The 20,121-nt window shown below is 36.4% G+C and overlaps 2 protein-coding genes across 3 annotated transcripts; one reads left to right on the forward strand and one right to left on the reverse strand.

Annotated features, from left to right (window-relative positions):
- Positions 1 to 488: 488 nt before the first annotated feature.
- On the reverse strand, positions 489 to 2,702 carry LOC145204291 (large ribosomal subunit protein uL11-like). Its single transcript, XM_080076779.1, has 6 exons — positions 2,593 to 2,702; positions 2,357 to 2,519; positions 1,962 to 2,053; positions 788 to 885; positions 618 to 719; positions 489 to 553 (listed from the first exon to the last, which is right to left on the reverse strand). Exons 1-6 carry the CDS (start codon positions 2,627 to 2,629, stop codon positions 548 to 550), a joined length of 498 nt encoding a protein of 165 aa, XP_079932905.1. The 5' UTR covers positions 2,630 to 2,702; the 3' UTR covers positions 489 to 547.
- A 370-nt stretch (positions 2,703 to 3,072) lies between these two features.
- On the forward strand, positions 3,073 to 20,056 carry LOC145204287 (P-selectin-like). Of its 2 annotated transcripts, none has more exons than XM_080076771.1 (17): positions 3,073 to 3,241; positions 3,336 to 3,530; positions 4,704 to 4,880; positions 5,342 to 5,533; positions 6,459 to 6,653; positions 7,539 to 7,727; positions 8,743 to 8,769; positions 10,508 to 10,698; positions 11,025 to 11,244; positions 11,695 to 11,835; positions 13,260 to 13,451; positions 15,714 to 15,905; positions 17,272 to 17,466; positions 18,184 to 18,398; positions 18,754 to 18,976; positions 19,341 to 19,475; positions 19,621 to 20,056. In XM_080076771.1, the coding sequence occupies exons 1-17, from the start codon at positions 3,184 to 3,186 to the stop codon at positions 19,698 to 19,700; spliced, it is 2,817 nt and encodes a 938-aa protein (XP_079932897.1). In that variant the 5' UTR covers positions 3,073 to 3,183; the 3' UTR covers positions 19,701 to 20,056. The 2 variants fall into 2 exon arrangements, with proteins under 2 accessions (XP_079932897.1, XP_079932898.1); XM_080076772.1 differs by having other exon boundaries at positions 7,671 to 7,727.
- Positions 20,057 to 20,121: the final 65 nt, after the last annotated feature.

The following is a 20,121-nucleotide window of genomic DNA, read 5'->3' on the forward strand; positions in this document are numbered from 1 at the left end:
AAGTAACTGGGTTCTTACTCAACGGCCCATGCAAACACGCCTAATGCATTTGATGGTAGTTAAATTAGGTCAACCACACGCCTTAAGCAGTGTGGTTTGTTCTGCATTGTAAAAATAGCCAAACCAGTCTCTGGCAAGTTAAAAACTACCATGCGCGATTATTTTTGTTGCCTCCCTATTAAATTCGCATTCTTTAATGTAACTTTGTGAGTAATGCGCTTCTCGACACAGAAGTCTTTTCAGCTTAGGGAAATTTATCTGTAACTGCCCCCTAACAATTTTCTTGCTTCAATTGGCCCCACTCTAGGGCTAGGCAGTTGTTTCTCCCTAATTACAATTTCACATTGAAACAACGTCGATCAGCTCAGTCAACTGGTCTCATTTCGGTCACACATAACCAAACCACAACTACTTATTTTGTCTGCAAACACTTATCAACCTGATAAAATTACTTCTAATTGTACACATAATAAAGTTCCACAATATCATTTCATTTTTTATTTTATTAAATGCCTCTCTCCACTGTCTTTTCCACCAAGAGACCGTTTTACTCCTGAAAATGTGTAAAATGGATTGAATTAGCACATTCACCACAAAACATTATTAGTCTTAAGTACCTCTGGGCAATCAATTTCTCCAGAGTTGATCTGTTCGATCAAATCATGAGGTGGGTAACCGTCAACAGTGCAACCAACACTTTGTGCTGTTCCAAGGATTTCCTACAAATTAACAGCATAAAAAAGGAAAATTAATACACTTAACATACTGTAGAAACTTGTAACCATACCTTCACTGTTCCAGAGAAGAATCTAGCCATTGAGCGTTCACGCATGGTACGAGCAATATTGTAAACATCGTCAAGTGTGATGTTGCCATTGTGCTTGACTGAAATTTAATACTGAGGGATAAGTGTAAGCAAAACATAGTTCAATATCACAGTGCTTTGGTATCGGTGTGTGCTCACCGATGGCGTTAATGCACATTTTGTGTGGATGGGATGCCAACCCCAACCAATTAATCTAACACAAACACTTATGTTTTGTTCACCGCCAAATACTTCAGGAGTTCTATATAAGCTACATCTGTTTGAGACCTAACACTTTTGATCAAAGTTAAACAAAAGGAACACAAAAACACAGTAATTATATATATTCTAGACTGGTGATTTGTACCAGCAGTGCGCAAGACAGTTTTAAAAGGTGTAATATAACTGTGCAGTCTTCAGGGGTTTGCATAACTTTATTAGGTCAAAATACATGAATATTTTGCTTGTTGCATACATAAGTTGTTTTGTTTTTACACAACATTTCCACCCTTGTTTATAATGCAGGGATGGCGAACCACTGACCCGCGGGTCACAAAGTGACCCACCACGTGAATTCCAGTGACCCACTTGTAGTTTTAATTTTTTTTAAATTTATTCCAAGATTAAAAAGCAACACAACAGTTAACTTAAGGTCCTTTGCCAGATTGCCTATTGTCTTAAAATACAGATTGTTGAGTCAATTGTGATGCAACAGATATGTTTATTTAAACGTACAACTTGAAACGATTTGTTATAACTTTGTTGACGCTGTTCGGTTCCACATATTTATGCGAATCTTTGTTTTCACACATAAATTTCATAAAATCAAGTGCCAGGAATCATCTCAGCTCAGATATGACTGCTGCATGTATTAAACTGAAAACTACCTATGATTACAAGACTTGCAGAAATGATGCAGCAACAAGCACCTTAGCATGGACATATAATAAAATATGTGACCCACTTTGTTTTCTTTCCGAATTTTGATATCATGTTTGACCCATTCAACTAAAAAGGTTCGCCATCCCTGTTATAATGTAAGCATTAAGGTTCATTTGGGTTACAAGAGGTATGGACATTTTATGTGGGTTATGCCAAAAAGTACTTGTATCCCCTAATCTAGATAATTAATATTTGTAGGTGCAACCCAACTTACTGTTCTTAACCTTCTTTCTGTCACGTGGAGGTTCTTTCAAAGCCTTGATGATGAGAGAAGAAGCACTTGGCACTACTCTCACTGTGGCTTGTCTGCAAAAGATATGTATTCAATGTTTTACACCACTGTCTTGCAGTTACAAAAAAATTTAGTTTTGTTTTTTCTCATCAGGTTCGGTTATTGAAGATCACTGAATAATTTGTTCAGGTCTGTTTGCTCAATAGTAAAAACTGTTTTTCATTCCTTTTACAGAGAAATCTACCACAAAAAAACGCCAAATTTGCATGTTAACAACAAACAAACCCAATCAAAACCACACATCTCACTGCGCCGTACTTTTGTCATCATTTGAGAAATCAGTTTTGCTTGAAAAATGTAAAAACGATCGTACCCACCTGTTTTGGATTTTCAATTCAACAGTAATTCTCAAGCCTTTCCAGTCCTGCGTTGACTTGGCAATATCATCACCCACCTTTTTGGGGCTGAGACCGAGAGGTCCAATCTTGGGGGCAAGCGACGCTGTGGCCCCAACTTCACCCCCAACAACACGAAGGTACACTACAGAATACAAGCGTTTTAACGTTAAATCAAACGCTGGTCCTTTCGCGAAAACAAAAGATTATTCTCCTACCGTAAGTAATAGCAGTTGGATCGAATTTAGGAGGCATGATTCCGCTGGATTTTTTCGCACCTTTACTTCACCAAACCTTCGCAAAAAGAGAACGTCCCCATGTCTTTACGCATGACTGCTGAAACTTTAAACGGTATCCGTCGCATTTTTAAAATCTGGGTACGGTTACGGTAGGTCACAGACACCACCGACGAATTTAGATTTGGGAGTGAAAATGGAGTTTTATATTTAAGCAAGATTCAAGTTGCGAACAAAATTACCAGATTATTTTTGACCAAAAATTTTAAAAAATATCAATTTGTAAGATAAACCAGCAGTTGTTTGTGATCAAAAGGTCAGCTCATAAATTGTCATGAAGATCTATCATCGAAGTTAAAAACTAATTTGAAGTTGGATAAATACGGTAAACGGGAAAAAAAAGAACAGGATAGATTGGCGCGTAATCGCTGTAGCGAACATAACCCACGACAGCTTTGTCAACTTGTTTTTTTTGTATTTTATTAATGGCAGATCTTTATTTTTGAGTGTGGTTTGCTGTTGTTACCTAATGTTGTGGTGTCTTGGGAATTGCCAAATCTGTGAGAAAGCTTGATGTTTTCAGCAGTACTGTTGACGGTATTAGTTTTGGGAAGCGCTCGCCTTTCCACAGGTATAAACTTGCAACATTTCTAAAAGTATAGTTTAGTGCTTTTTACCACATGGTGAAGATTGTAAATTTGGGCAAATTTTGATTTTCTTATTAGGTGATTGTGGTACATTTGTACCCCCGCCAACATTAAGTGGAGGACCTGTCAGCACGTCATACAGCGACGGGACGAATCCAGGGTCTGTGTTGACATTTTCATGCGATACCTTCTGGAAACTGGAAGGAGCGACTGATGCTCTATGTGGAAGTGGCTCGTGGGTTCTGAGTGATCCTGAAGCGCCAGAGTGTGTCAGTAAGTTGTTATACATGTTACTAAATGACCCTTGTTAGTTTTCATAGAATTTTTTAATTCCTGAAGCACCAAAGTATGTCAGTAAGTTGTTATACCTGTTAGTAGTGATGGGACGATACCAGGTTTTGAAGCGAGTACCGATACCGAGTACGAGTACCACATGTATATACCTTCGATACCGAGTACCGAGTACGATTACCGAGTACTTAAGTACAGTGTTGTACTTAGTTGTATATCACTGACTAATTTATCTGTCATGGCCGGGGTACAGGCGTGCACACACACATGCAGAAAAATGTTATCTCCATACGATAGTGAAAAAAATATACGTAACCTGGCGGAACTTTTTTCCAATTTTATGCTGTCCGAAGCAAATATTGGCATAAAGTTGCCCGTATTCTTATGCTGTAAATGGACCTTCGGTACTCGCACGTTGGTATCGAAAACTGAGACAAAAAATTTCGATACCGAGTACGAGTATCGATACCACTGAAATCGTTCGATACCATCGATACCGAGTACCGGGTACCCGTCCCATCACTACCTGTTAGCATACTAAATCAAAATTTACTGTTTAGTTGGTATAATTTTAAAAATGTACACAACCTTGGATCAGATTTTAGGTGTTGCATGTCCCCTGTTTCTCTAGTTGCAAGCAAACTATGGTTGATCTGTGAAAGTGCCCTTTCCAGATTATATTGATGAAATTTTGCAACCCTTTGTTTAGTTAAAAAAAAAATTTGCAACCCTTTGTTTTATTTTTAATTGATTTAAAAAATATGCAATTGTATTTATGTGTTTGTGGAATCATTTAAAAAATTCCTGAATTCAACACCTTTCTAATTTCACTTGACTTAAGTAACCTTTTTTATTTTTGGTACCCTTTTGAACTTCTAACCAGTCCTAGCACCCTATGTTGTATTTTCCTCTAAAGTAACTAATATCTCATAATCCTGATGGTTGAGCACCCTCACACCCCATAGTAACAGGTACCATAACTCCTAGTGGTGCATGTACCTCAGGTTAAGAACCACTTAAGCAAACTGACGCATTGTTTTTAGGGTCTCACTTCATAACCTTGGTTTAAACAATCCATAAACAATATAAAATTGAGCTTTATACAGTACAAGGGTACATTTTTTCAACACATGACATTTGATGTTATTTATGCAGAAATTGAGTGTGTCCCAATTGTTGCACCAGCAAATGGCCTCGTGTCTTGTACTGTGGGTTCCACTGCAGGTTCTCTATGTTCTTTTACTTGCAATAGTGGATTTACTCGAGTAGGAGCAGATTCAGCGTTCTGTATGAACGATGGCAAATGGACTGATTCAGCACCTGTATGTGAAGGTAGGATGACCTCAGAATATATATTTTTTTGTGTGTCACTATGTTTTTTTACCAAGCGGAATAAACCAAACTAAACTCATCCACAAAACATAGATTGTTTACTAACATAAAGCACACACTTATTCCTTAAATGACAGCATGCATGGCACTTCCATGGACTTTTGCAACACCATAAATATAGATAATGATGAGTTTAATGATGAAAATAACACTTGCATCATATGTTACTTGAATTTGTATTCAACAACATAAACCCCAAATGAACATTGATTCAAAGTCGGTCCACCTTTTTTATCAATATTTAATGTGCCTCAAGTGGATTTAAACGGGTGTAACTGGTGTGACCTTTCATATCACTGATGGTGGTATGAACATTCGCCTAAACGTTTGGACAAAATAACATGTTGCTTTTTACATTTATTTTGGCGGTTATTTTCATCATATTTTTTGCATGTTTCAAGGGCCTTGTGGAAATTTTGTTCCGGTACCATTCGAAGGAATTATTGTAACTATGTCATATAGCGATGGGACCAATTCTGGATCCGTTGTGACGTTTTCATGCAACGTCCTTTGGAAATTTGAGGGTGCAAAAGATGCTCTTTGTACAGGTGGCACATGGGTTCTCAGTGGCCCTGAACAGCCCAAATGTAAAAGTATGTTGTGTTTACTGTATGGGAGAGATTAGAGTTAATTCTAAGAGCAGATTTGGTACAGTTAGTTTATACTAGTGATGTACCGAATCGGCGAAATTTCGATTCGGCCGAAACCGAATATTCGGCGGTTTTGCCGAATAAATTCGGCCGAATCAACCGAATCATTTATGACGTCACGCAAAGTCGTATACAAGGCGTTTGACATGAAAACAGAAGTTTATCTACCAGGCAATTCGGGCAGAATGGTTGTATTTAGTCCTTATTTTAGTTCTGTGGGGTTTAACATTGCCTCAAGCATGATTGCCGACCCGACAATGAAATACTGGTTTTTTGTCTGCAGTGGGAAAAGCGTCAATGTGTTAAAAAATATAATGATCGACGCGATTTTCGTTGTTACTAAGCAGAAAGGACATGTTTAACGCTTTAAAGGGGTGTTCGTAAAAGATTCGGTTTCGGCCGAATCGCAATAAATTATTCGGCCGAAACCGAATCTTTGCAAAAGTGGCCGATTCGGCCGAATAAATTCGGCAAACCGAATATTCGGTACATCTCTAGTTTATACTACACTTTACATGCTAAATTTTCTGATTAAATTTATTTTAGCTATATAATACTAAATCAATGTTTCTAAGTTGTTTGGAATGTTAGATGTAACTACAACTAGGAGGTAATAAGTTGAAACCTTACCGTCATTGTGTGCAAATAAAAATAATGATTGGATCAGAACTTCGTATATAGTTTCGTAATAATGTTGATAATTATTGTATAAATAGCAAGACAGTGCTTTGTATTCACATTATGTTGTATTTGGTTGGGCTAAGTGTATGGTAAGGCACAGACTACAAAAATATAACGTACAAAAGACTACAAAAAATATTCACCTTACATTTTCTTTTAATGATTCTTTGTCTGTTTTTGTTGGTAGAAGAGGCTTCGTCAGATGTTGATGCATGTGTTGCTTTCAATACACTAGATAGTGGAACAGTTTCATGCACTGATGGATCAAATAAAGATTCAAAATGCTCATTTAGCTGTAATCCGAATTTTATGTTAATTGGATCAAATGTAGCTGCATGTCTTTCTGGAGGCAACTGGAATTCATCAATACCAGTTTGCGAAGGTGACATAAATAATTTGACCCCAAAACGATAATTGTTGGAAAACAAATATTTTAAAATTTACCAGTCTGTACTTTCAAAATTTACCAGTCTTTAAAATTTACCAGTCTGTAAAATTTACCAGTCTGTAAAGTCTGTACTTGTAATGAAATTTATGAAGAAGGTGGTAATCAAATAAAATTCTTAATTTTTGTCATCTCATTGTGACAAAGCTTTTCTGTGTATAGTACTCTCAACTTTGAGGACTGTTAGTGGCACATAGTGATGTGCAGTGTTTTTTAAGGTGTTTTTTTAAGGTCAAATTTCTCCAGCGGTTTCCCAAAATTTGGACTTATGGCTATTTTTTGCAAATATGGCTATTTTTTGGTATTTAAATGAAACACTTGCAGTCTCTTAAAACTACTTAGCGGTCACCCAAACCAAACATTAAAAAAAACCTGGTGATGTGTGACCCATGATCGTAGCCTCATAGTTGATTTAAAATATATATATATTGTAGGAAAGAGTGATATTTTTGGCAACTATAACTTTCAGCCATTTTTTTGAAAAAAACATGGCAATAATTTGTGCAAGGTCAACATAATGTTGACCTTTGTTTCAGAAAAAATCTTAAACGACTCCGGAGCCCTGGTTTGACGTTAGAACTTTGATGCAAAGGATTTTCAGTCTGCTAAGTTTTGCTATAACTTATTATGGAACCTTAAATCTTGAACCATTGTCTATTGGGGCAACAATTGCACAGCATTTAACAAAACCTAAAACAGTCTCAAACTTTTCAGATGTGTGAAAAAATTTAAACTTCAGTATTCACACAATAAGAGTGGTCATGGCCGTTTAATTGTTTATTTGCACTCCTGCATTAAATACTAACATTCCTGTTGTCTTAGAGTCTTTGTGTTTTCCTCCACTTGCTTTGATATATGAATCTGCAGCATCTTGTAACGACACTAACAAACTCAATTCCTTGTGCACCATTGATTGCCCAGAGTCAGATAAACGTGAAGTTCAAATATGTTTAGAATCGGGTGGAGGCAATGGTGAAGGAATGTGGAAAGTCGTATCTGAACCATGTCCAGGTTGGTTCTACCTTAAGTCAACATGAAACACAAGTTGTCCAACTCATTGTGATACCTGTGATAGAGCCCCATGATGCAATTTTGGTCCAACTCCCAAATCATACGGTGGTTGTAGGAAAAAATACGGAAAAGCATGTAAATTGTCTATTTATTGCAAACTACAGAGTGTTTTTGCGTTTTGACATTTGAGCATAAAAATGCAAGGTAAATTGCTATGCGTTTCAGGGGGTCCGCGACAACTTCTTAATTCCCGCAAAACGAGTTTGATAAATCGCGATTAAAAAAATGCTTTGGCGTTTACAAAATAGCATGAAACTGGCTTGAAAACATTATTCATAAGCGACAAACCACAAAGCATTATGACATCTAAACCCCATTGTAAAGCAACAGACGTAAATTGTCAGTGGAAAACAACGTTACATTACACTGTAATGGCTCTTTCTTGTTGGTTGCCGATGTCGCAACTGAGACAAAAGGATTAAAATTGTGGTCCTAGACCGAATGTGGTTGGTATTTTATGCACCATGATTTGGTTACTCGTTAATAAAAAAGGACAAAAATACCTAAAAATTCGAAGGGGTCCGCAATTAGATTACAGCATGGAGAAGGGTCCGCGAAAGCAAAAAGGTTGAGAACCACTGCATTAAATTATTGCATTCAGTTTTTTTTTTGCGCTCAAATGTTAAAACCCCAAAGTTTCATTCAATTTGATTATTGAATTTTATGTTTAGGCTTTCCAGATTGCAGAGTTTTTGTCTATACCTGCTGTATTATTTTAGACACAAAATGAAGTCAATGGGGCTCTGTGGTAACAATGGCTTGGACAACTTGTATTTTACATATATTTTAGTTTTCCCTGAGTTGTTTAAGCTTCACTGTTTGTAATTTAAAATAGTTGGAATCAAAAGACTTCTTTAGCTTAGATCCATACAAAATATGAAAACTTGAAGTTGTACCCACTTTCTCTCAAAAGTATTGTTTCTTTTACAAACTGTTTGTGTCCAATACTTTTTAGGAGAATCTGGTGGCCCTGTAAACCCTGGTAAGTACATGTGACAAACTTTTTTTCATTTTTTTTTCATTTTATTTTACCTACTTCATATTATTGTTGTTCACATTATTATTTTTACTTTTTGCTTACTATTTTTTTTTAATTCTATTTTTTTACATATTAATTTTTACTGATTGTTTTTACTTTTATTCTCAAAATATTTGTTTTTGTCCTTTACTTGTTTTTTTACTTACCTTTTTTACTCATTTCGAAGCTATATTTTACTTTTTTAATTATTATGGGTCCCCTTCCCTGAAGGGGACGCATCTTGATTTCACTATGTTTTTTTTTCCTTGTTTTTTTTCTCCGGTGAAGTTTGTCCATGCACTTTTGGCATGAAATCTTTGGTGAATTTGGATGAAACTTTCACAGATGGTAGATATAGTTATGCAGATGTGCCATCTGCTTTGTTTGACTTGATAACCCCAGTATTTACCCCGCTAGACCCCAAAGTGTAAAACGTTTTTTTATGTTGCTGCGCACCACAAACAAAAGATTTCTGTGGTAGAATGGTATAATAAAGGCAACAGAACATATGCTACTTGTGTTTGTGCATTACTAGGTGGGCGTTTTTGCACCTGCCAGTTAGAGGGGTGTTAACAGCCTTATGACGTCAGAAGCGTTGACGAATGTTGCTTATAGCACCTCTAGTGGCCAGAATTTTAAACATTGTCTGAATTGAATAAAATTTTACAAGACTGTTGATTGGGTTATTGTGATTTCATATTTCATACGTTTGAGTGTTGAACCCCATCAGTTACCCCACTAACCCCTAAAATGGGTCAGTTTGTTAAACGGTGTCGCAATTAGATAAAATTTGGACAGCTTGTAGAATTTGTCATTTATAGGTGTCAATTGTTGTGTTTAACCCTGCTAGAGGGGTATCTAGCCCCCTAAAATGGGTGAATTTTTTAAACATTGTCCGAATTGGATGAAATTTGGACAGCTTATAGAGTGTGCTATTTATAGTTGTTGTTTGTTATGTTCAACCCTGTCCCCCCAACATTTACCTCACTAGCCCCCCAAAAAGGTTATTTTTTAAACAATGTCAGAATTAAATGAAATTCAGATAGCTTGTAGAGTGTCCCATTTATAGGTGTAGAATGTTGTGTTTTACCCTGTAGCTCTATCATTTACTCCACTAGCCCCCTACCATCATGTGAAATTTGCCATTAATAGGAGCCGATTATTGTGTTTTAGCCTATTTTCTCACTATTTAACACTTTTTTCTCAGATAAACCATAAAATAGAAGAACCTTCAAAAATGTATTAATGGAATGAGTTTAAATAGTTTGTACTCCTTATAACATATTTATTTATGTAAAGTACCGATCACTGTGTTTGACCTAACAATACCAAACTTTCTCATTGTTATCTCTTGAAATGCATTATTTACAACTTTGCATGTGTGGGGGACCCATGAGTTTCTGCTTGCAGAAACAACCAAGGTTATAAAAGACAGTGGATGATATGGGACCCAATATAAAATAAGTGTAGGAAATATATTAATGTTTTACAATAGGTTATAGTGTATATGCAAGGGAAATATGTGCTAAGCCACCCTTCTAGTTGTTTTTACTTTCAGTTTTTTGCTTATATTTTTACTTTTTTACATATTATTTTTACGTACATTTTTTACTTTATGTTTTTTTACTTTTTTATGTACTATTTTTTACTGATAGTTTTTACTTTGTTATTCTATTTTTTACATATCTACCTTTATTTACAGCATGTGATAAAGCATTTCTTGACATCCTAATTTTAATGCATGGGTCTCTACCAACACTGGAACATCAACGTTTGAAGTCAGTTGTGTCAGTGTTGGTCAACAGACTGTTTCCATTAGCCATAAGTGACCATATTTGGATCAGACTGGCTGAAACAAACTCAAGCATTTGTAAAAAATCATCAGATATTGTGGTAATTACTTTGTTATAATTTATCACAATCATTTTGTAAGTAGTTGTTCTTTGTGAATAATGTAAGTCAACTTCTAAAAAAATTATTAGCAGTTTTCACACAGCAAATAAGTCAAAACCTGTGGTTAATTAAAAAAAAACGAATAAAAAATCTTGATAAAGTACGTTTTTCATTTATGTATTTTAGTACAAAAACTGAGAAACAGTTTTACCTCAAACTTTTAAAAGAAAAAAACTTAAGTTTATGCTCCATATTTTGACTTGTTGCAAAAAAATGTTTATTTGTACTCGTAATATATTTGTAAATACATATTATTTAATTTACAGGGAAAACCGTCAACGGGTTTCAATTTGACAGGTCTTGGAAAGTTTTTCAAAGAGATTATTCAAGTTGCCCAGTGTGCTTCCCATACACATTTTGTGAAGATAGCTTATGATTTTCTTTCATACACAAGCAGACCAGTGGCAAAAGAGGCGTTGGTCTATATTTTGGTGGGTGATCCTTCCCCAGATACTTTGGATGAAGCCTTGAAACTGATAGAAAAAGGTATGAACATCTGTATAGCTTTCTGAGCTAAAAAGCAAGTCAACATTTTGAATTGTGGTAATTATTTCTATTTTATTGTTGTTGTGTATGTTGCATGAATAGGCACTCATGCTCTACTAACTAAGCTATGCAGGTGGTGAACCCGTTGAAAGTCAAATCACAAGCACTGTTGCCTGCCTTGTATACTGCACATGTCAGCTTATGCCGTAATTGTGATGCTATAGAAATAGAGCACAATGAGATATTCACTCTCTTTTTAAAAAAAACGACTCCCCAACCTGGCATGCATAATGTGGCGTAACATTTGTTTTAGACACGATTTGCAAGCACATTTTGTGTGTGTTTATGTGGAACTGAAATTAAAAGGGTATGAGGTGGCCATACATGTGATTGGTGTAATTTTTTGCTGTGACTAGTTTTTATGTTACATGCAACTAAATTTATTTACAGGTGCCACCATTTCGATGCTTACTCTGGACAGCAACACAACACATAATATTCACCCAAAATTTCAACACTACACAGCACATTTAGAACATGAACCTGTCGTTCAAATGATGGCTATGAATTTACAAACCTCACAATGTCCAGGTATATTTAGCATAAAAACTGTCTACTAGAGATAGACCAATATTGTTTCAAGGCTGATGTCGATTATTTTGATACTTAAGTAGACCGAAAACCGATATTTTAAGCCTATATTTTTTGCAGTGAAAGGCCAACATTTGAACCTTTTTAACAGCAAAAAACTAAAACGCTGTTTAAAATACGATTGTTGGTTTTATAGTTTGTTAAACTGATTTGCTTTCATTGTTTTCAAGATTAATAATTGCTCAGCTGAAATTAATATAGGCACTCGATTCATTATTTTTGATTCTAAACAATTATTCTAGAATACCCAGTTATTCTACTTTGAACATCTCTACTTATTGGTGAAAAATATAATGTCAAAACACAATTTATTTTTGACAATAATTTCTCTTTGTACAGATGTGTGTTGTAGTAACTGATCTTTGGATTTCTCATTGAAACATTAGTATTTATGTAGTACTATTATTGATACAGCTTGTCAATCATTTATCCATGCTTTAAGGCAGGGGTGCGCAACTTGCGACTGGGGGCCAAATGCGGCCCTTGATTAAAGGTTGTACGGCCCGCAGAGACTCTTGGATTTCAAATGTACTGGCAAACGAGTCCAACTATCATATATTTTTGAGCAGATGCGCCTGATGCTATTTTTCTGCGACCTGGCAATTTGTGGCTAGAATCAAATGCGAATTTTACTTGTAGTTATGCATATTTGGTAAGCAACAAAAAAAATCACCTTGTGTTACACACAGGTGTGGCCCGCAATCAAATTTTGGCAATTGTATTTGGCCTCACAGTAACAAAGGTTGCACACCCCTGCTTTAAAGTAACTTGCGAAATGTAAAGATTTCTTAACTGATTCTAGATTACAATTCAGGATTCAGTATGCGTATAACAGTTTGTGCGAATAACTAGCATCTTTCATACAAATTTTCTAGTGATGGGCCGAGTACTCGGTATAGATGGTATCGAACGATTTCAGTGGTATCGATACTCGTACTCAGTATCGAACGATTTCAGTGGTATCGATACTCGTACTCGGTATCGAAATATTTTATCTCAGTTTTCGATACCATACTTCGATACCGAAGGCCGTTTATACCATAAGAATATGGGCAACTTTTTGCCAACATTTGCTTCGGTCAGCACAAAATCGTGAAAAAGTTCTGCAAGGTTACGTATATTTGTATGCGCTTTCGGGCGGAGATTACACTTATCTGCATGTGTGTGTGTACGTCTGTACCCCAGCCATGGCAGATAAATTAGCCAGTGATATACAACCAAGTACAACACTATACTTAAGTACTAGGTAATCGTACTCGGAACTCGGTATCGAAGGTATATACATGTGGTACTCGTACTCGGTATCGGTACTTTCAAAACCTGGTATCGTCCCATCACTAAAATTTTCTTTACCAATGTTTAAGGCCCAAGATGTGATGTGGATAAGGTACAGATTGAGCATGGCAGACCGGTTTGCAGCTTTATTCCAAGTATTGGGTCAGTTTGTGAAGTGCACTGTGATGCTGGGTACAGAGTTAATGGAAGTACAGTGCTTGAGTGTGTACAAATAGGAGATGATGTATTCAAGTGGAATTCTGATACTCCAACTTGCGAAGGTTTGTTTCTTATATCATAGAATAAACCTAAGTCTGTATATAGTGTTTTTAGGAATGGTTTTGACATTTACTTACATTGTTCAACTTTTGCTGGTACTGTATAGTGAATCCTAAACTTGTCAGTATCAAAAACAAAAATTGTAATGTAAACTAACATTAGGGATCTTTGGGATGTAGTTTCAATAATGTAAAATCTTAGATTGTACAAACATTAAAAAAAAAATTTCATGCATAATTTACCAACACTTATGTATGCAACCATCAAGAATCATTTTTCAGAAGTAGTGTAGTTTAATTAGTTGGCTGTGAACATAACTGCAAACCCTTCAGACTGTTATCACATACAAACTTCACTTTTTGCATTTTTTTATATTAATATAACGACACTGAGCTGACATCCTTTTGGTTGCCAAACAGTTGCTAGGCTATTGTGGAACCAGTTCCTCAGTGCTTAATGCCCAGTTGTAGCATCGAACAGATTTGGTCAGGTGTGGCGTTTCAGACTGTTACTCCCAAGAAACTGGAGTGCCACAAGGTACCCACCTTAGCCCAAAAGGCCCATGTCCTGTCACCAGCTGCACTGAGACTTTAAAGCAGTGGTTCCCAAACTATGCGCCGCGGCACACTGGTGTGCCGCCAGATGTCATTAGGTGTGCCGCAAAAAATATTGAAATTAAAATCAATCAAGTAGAGTAGTAGTACCAGGTGCTTAGACCACTAGGCCAACATGCTCCACGTCTCTGAGATGTTCAACTAGGCTATTTAACTATGAAAGTGACCTGTATAGCGGCTTTATGACCTTATAGTTAGTGCCTTTGTCAGCTAAAAAAATTATTCAAATGTTCGAGGTGCGCCAAATAATTTTTGTTTTTTCTAAAATGCGCCTTAAAAGAAAAAAGTTTGGGAACCACTGCCTTAAAGCAATGGTTCTTAGCCTTGATCGACAAATACCCTCTTTACAATTAAAAACATTTACATTCCTCCCCAATAGACACAGCAGGTGGTAAACCATGCAAGGATCATTTAAAATTGGGTAGTTTATCAACTTCACAGGTTATATTCCCAGAGCTTAACTGTCTATTTACAAACAGGGCTAGAAAAAATGCAAATTTCCCGGGAAGCCACCAAAATTTCCCGCCATTTTTGGATAAATCCCCCGTAGTTATACGCAACTGGAATACTAAAGTAACGCAGCTTATCGCGCCATTGCTGTACTTGTTGAAATAAATGCGTATTGTTGTGCTCATTCACACACACGCGCGTGCAATGCGAACAAAGACACTCAGCACCTTGTGTGTTGACCTATGTGTCGCAGCGTTTTAGTTGCGTCATGTTTCGTTGCATCGCCGGTTGTGACCAGTAATAAAAACTGGCGCTGTTGCGTTATTCCACCGCAAAACCTATTTTCGACTTGTGTTCGCTTTTACACAAAGAGCTAAAAATTTCCCGCGAGTGTGACCGATTTCCCGGGATGGAGCATCCCCATTTCCCCACTTTTTCCCGCCATGTTTACAAACCACATGTACAATTTAAACCAGGGGCGTGCAACTGTTTATCGCAGTGGGCCACAACATACAGTTAAAATAATGCTGAGGGCCAGACAATTAAGCAACATATACATTTTTTCAACAGTTTATTTAATAGTTTATTTAAAAGGGGCACACAATCAAGTAACTCTTTGAATACTCTTTGATCAATGGGATATGTGCTAACCGTTTCGTAGAATAAATCTCAATATATTTACTGCACCTATAAATCTTGTTACTGAATCATTAAAGGCTGTTCTTTCATAATGCACACGATGATGCAACAAGGGGAATATGTCGTCACAGTGGTTAAAACCTTATAAGGGTGTGACCAAAGTCTATCTATCAAACTATCTATATCTATCTATGTTTTCTATGGATTTTGGGTGTGACGTTGTACAAAGTCAAAAATACCAGTGTTGGTGTACAAATGGCAGCATTCCATGCTCTAACAGTAAAAAGTATTCATAATTTATAGAGTAATTTGAAGTCTGCGCGTGCCACGAAAATAGGTGCCGCGGGCCGGACACTGACCCGCGGGCCGTATGTTGCACGCCTCTGATTTAAACTAAACTCCTCCCCTGAAGTTTTAAAATTCCTTCTCAGTTGGGAACCGCTACCTTATTGGGTAAAACAGTGCACTGTCTACTACAGCTTACATAAACATTTCTGTTTTACTCATAACATACAGGTTGAATTTCTACAACCTTTCAATCAGCCATTTCTGTATATCTAGAGCAGGTCTGTGTACATGTACATGCCACTGGAGATTTATCAGTTTATTGTTCGGATGGAAATCAGTTCCTCTCAGAGTGCACATTTTCATGTCCCGCGGGTAGTTTTCTTGTGGGCCCTCAATTAATCTCTTGTATTGAGAATGCTGAAAGACAACTACTTTGGAGTGACCTACCGCCCTCATGTGAAAAAGGTATAAGGTTGGTATGGTTATAAGCGAGTTGCTACTGATAAAAATTTACATTGCTCATGTTGTGTTTTTTCCAGAAAAAGTTTTTCTGATCAGTCATGTTAAATCAACGAAACAGTATCCCTAGATTTCTCAATTAATTACATTTTATTTTTTTCACATTTAATATATTTTATGAGTAAAATTATTTCCAGCTGATTATTCTTTTAGACCAGTGGTTTTCAACCTTGTACGGATTGCATACCACCTGGTGACTTTTTCTATCACTGCATACCATCTAAACCAGTGGTTTTCAACCTGCGGGTCGCAACCTCCATGAGGATCATTTGTCATTTTACCAGGGGCTGCGAGGCCTTTTGACAAACGATAAAAAAATTAATCATTTATCAGCAATAACAAAATGAAAACATTTTCAAGCAATAAAACATTCAAACTGTTTGATTTAAACTTATTTTGTCTTCCATTATGACTATTACAGTACAAAACAAAGGCTTCATTTAGTTGCTAAAAAGGGTCACGGGATGAAAAAGGTTGAAAACCACTGATCTAAACCCTGTGTCAATGGGTGAGACAGGCCAATTTTTCTTAACCAGGGTAGCATATTTCTGAAACTAGCAAAGCAATTTCAAATGAATATCGAAAACATAGGTTTATCCCCAAACCAGGTCTGATCAGTTGGGTCAGTTGAGTTACAAGAATCTGACTTAAATTGAGTATTACAGAAAGCTCCTTGCTTACCACATGAAAAGCTCCAGTGTACCACTAGTGGTTGTTAACCGTTCATACAGCCCTCTACGATATTCTTCAGCCTTTGGTCGAACCCCAACAAAGTACATCCTAGGTTTCTAACTTATTTTGTGCTTTTGACCATCTGTTTTTGCTGCCAACAAAAATCTGTTGTTTTGATGCTTACGAACAATGCACACAGTGTTGTTTGTTATGTCAAATATAACCTAGTTACAACCTTCCAATGTTTTGCAATCTAGCAAATAAAATTAATTTTTAGCGACTATATGCCACTATAGTTTAATTAAAAAGTTTGCAGAGTATTTGTACTTTAAAAGACCTTCGTCAAACCCCTGATTAAGCATTGCCGAACCCAGGTTAAGAACCACTGCCCTAGTGGTATGCAGACAACAGATTAAGAACCACAGTGTTAGACCAATACCTGCCATGCAAGATGCTTTTAAAACAGTCATTTCATTGGTTCTTTCATTGGAGTGTTTGTTCTAAACCTGTTAAACCTTAAAAATTGTAGCCACCAGTATCAATTACTAAACAAGGTAAAGCCATACACAAAAACTCTATGGCTTTGTAAAACACCAAGCCAAGTGCTGAAAAGTTGATCCATTTTTAAATTGTTGTTTAGATCTCTTGTGTCAACCACCTTTAGTTGAACCAAGCCATAGTAACATGTCCTGTCCGAATGGGAATCACTTCAATGCGATATGCACAGTCACTTGTAATGCTGGCTATGCTTTGAGTGGACACAAAACCATAGAATGTGATACCCCAAACTCTGATGGTAGTGCTTCAAGAAGTGCAAGCATACCATCATGCAAAGGTAATGATTTTTATGTTGAATTTAGATTCATGTTTGCAGAATCGTACAACGTGCATATTGAAGGCATTGTACAGAATGTAGCCGACCTCCCAAGCATTCATATATATGATACGGCAAAGGATAAAAACTTATCTGCGATAGAATTTAAACCCACAATAGGAGCACTTTTTATGTCCAGGCTAGATTATCATAATAACTATGCTTGGCGCTTGGCAGTGGGTTACAGATACATTCATATTTACTAACAAGCTTTGTGCAATCTTTTTTAATTGGTTTAAGTTAAAGTTTTTACTTAGAGAGAAATCAGTAGCACTATGCTTAAACTAGGTAGTAGCAGTAAGCTTGTGTGTCATGGAAATTATGAAACAGCATGCTGTTTGTAAATAAATTGTTTTTCAGTGAAGTCCCTATAGGAAATGTTGTGTTATGTAATAATAAAAAAATCTTCTAAAAGAAATGTAATTAACAAACATCTACTATATTTATGAAATAGGCTATTGCTGCCAGGCATAATGTATCGACGTTTCAACATTTACAATATCAATACTTGGTTATATCTACTATATTTTTATGCACTTTGTTTTTACTGGTCTTAGATATTAAATGACCGTTCCCAGTTGACAATACTGACAGGGATACTTTGTTTAGTTACAAAATTTGCCAATGAAAAATTTTATTTGTAAAACGTTCAGCCTTTCATGATGTGTTTTCCTACAGCCTGTGTTGATTGCAAAAAAGACATTCTAGTTGTAGTGGATATTTCGGGATCAAAATCAAAGGATGAGTTTAAAACCAATCTTGCTGTGGTTCTGCAAGTATTTGAACAGTATGTAGGGGCGATAGAGGAAGGTGACGTTAATGTAGGAATTATACAGATTGGAGGGCATCCATCTGTTGTTTGTGATGCAGGCGATGTAGCAGATGTGTTTCAGGTCAGAGTTTTATACTTCTTCATTTGTTTGTTTTAACTTTTAGTCTGCAAGGTTAAAATTTCAAAGCTAAAAAGGGCACTATGTCCATCAGGCAGTTAACATCAGTTAATCCCGGCAAATTTGTACCGAAAAAAATGTCTGGATTAGGTGAAGATTTAGATTACCCGATGTCGATTAGTTTAAGCCTTACTACATTACAAATCATTTGTACCTTAAGTTCTGTTGGGATTAGGCAAAGATCCGGATTAACCGATGTCAAATAGTTCAAGCCTTACTACATTTTTACTTTGAGTTTTGTCCAATACGGATGAATCAAATCCAGTTTAACCAACGTTTATCATTAATGTATTTTCAGGTTGAACTTGACTTAGCAAATTACCCAATGAGCCAAATTTTGTTTATTGTTGATAACATGGAGCAAGCAGGGGGTTGTCCAGCCACTGGCCAAGCATTCGGACATACTGTCTCATATATGGAATCAACAGCAAGAAGTGAAACAAGTAGACTTATGGTCCTCGTCACAAACACTGATGCCTTCACAAACAGTGAACAAGTGTCTGGGTTTAGCGAGAGAACAGGTAACATTCAGGGAATAACTACACAATAAACAATGTGGGTAAACCTGTCTTCACCAACCCAATAAGAAAACTTGTTAAAAATAGGTGACTTGAATTTAGTTCAACCAACTGGTTCCACTGGGTTGGAGCAATGCTTAGTTTCTTGATCAGGGAAACACAAGTGACCATGACAAGATTAGAACCCACTACCTTGTGAACAAGATAATTAAACTATTGTTTGCCATTTAAGGCCTCTAACAGTGACTGATCATTAATTATAATCAGTAGTTTAATTGTCCCTTTTCAGTTGTGAAAACAAAACATTGGACCGATCCTTTATACTCTACCCTTTTTCTAGTTTTCACACACATTTGTTTTGTTATAGGTATTGAATTAAATGTTTTAAATCTCGGAAGTTCATATCAAAAAAGCCTAAAAATCATTGGCAGAAGTGAATCTAAAGAAATTGACAAGACCGAGGTCACCAAAAGTGTATTGGTACCAGAGGTCCCAGCTCAAGGTGATGTGTATAATTATGCCAAGCCAATTCCATAGATTTCCTTTGAATATTGCAGGTCCGCTTGCTGCGAACTTGTAAATGCTGCAGATAACCCGTTTTTTTGATCTAAAAACATCTCCTAAAATGTCATTTATTATTATTTCAGGTTCAGTTAACTATGCCAATTTGATTTTCATCCATCTGCATTTGATTGTGGCTATTGAAGTGCATGAGATATGGGTCTAACTTCTTTGTCGTTTATGAATAATGACGCGAACAGCTTGATCTAAAGCCTCGACGATTTGGCCATAGTGAATCACAGCCCCACAAAAGCAGTCGAGGAAAGAACTTTTTGTTGTCAATTATAAAGTAAACTGGTACATTGCCAAAATTTTCGGTTCGTTTCTGCAATCGCAGGCAGCGTTTTTTAGTTTTTTGCACTTTGTGTTTTTCGTCGCAAACATCATTTAAGTTATGAATAGGTTTAAACACTTGTATTACTTAAAACGAATTCAAACTTTCGTTGTGACAAATGTTCATTGCTTAGCAAAAATATAACACACAGTTTTGTGAACAATTACATTACAGTCACCTTACCTCTACCCGGTTCGTCGGTCTTTACTCAAAGTAAATACGTTAACATATGAAACGAGTAGTGGGATTCAGC

Source organism: Phallusia mammillata, chromosome 8, assembly GCF_965637545.1.
Source record: "Phallusia mammillata chromosome 8, kaPhaMamm4.hap1.1, whole genome shotgun sequence".
Taxonomy (NCBI): Eukaryota; Metazoa; Chordata; class Ascidiacea; order Phlebobranchia; family Ascidiidae; genus Phallusia; species Phallusia mammillata.

What these genes read in the sequence shown, in the direction of transcription:
- LOC145204291 (XM_080076779.1), bottom strand. Translation starts at nt 2,629, where the DNA reads ATGCCTCCTAAATTCGATCCAACTGCTATTACTTACG. An exon ending in TCCAACTGCTATTACTTACG is followed by an intron (nt 2,520 to 2,592) that starts GTAGGAGAATAA and finishes TGTATTCTGTAG; the next exon opens with TGTACCTTCGTGTTGTTGGG. An exon ending in TCTTCTCTGGAACAGTGAAG is followed by an intron (nt 720 to 787) that starts GTATGGTTACAA and finishes GTTAATTTGTAG; the next exon opens with GAAATCCTTGGAACAGCACA.
- LOC145204287 (XM_080076771.1), top strand. Translation starts at nt 3,184, where the DNA reads ATGTTTTCAGCAGTACTGTTGACGGTATTAGTTTTGGGAAGCGCTCGC. An exon ending in TGAAGCGCCAGAGTGTGTCA is followed by an intron (nt 3,531 to 4,703) that starts GTAAGTTGTTAT and finishes TTATTTATGCAG; the next exon opens with AAATTGAGTGTGTCCCAATT. An exon ending in TTCAGCACCTGTATGTGAAG is followed by an intron (nt 4,881 to 5,341) that starts GTAGGATGACCT and finishes GCATGTTTCAAG; the next exon opens with GGCCTTGTGGAAATTTTGTT.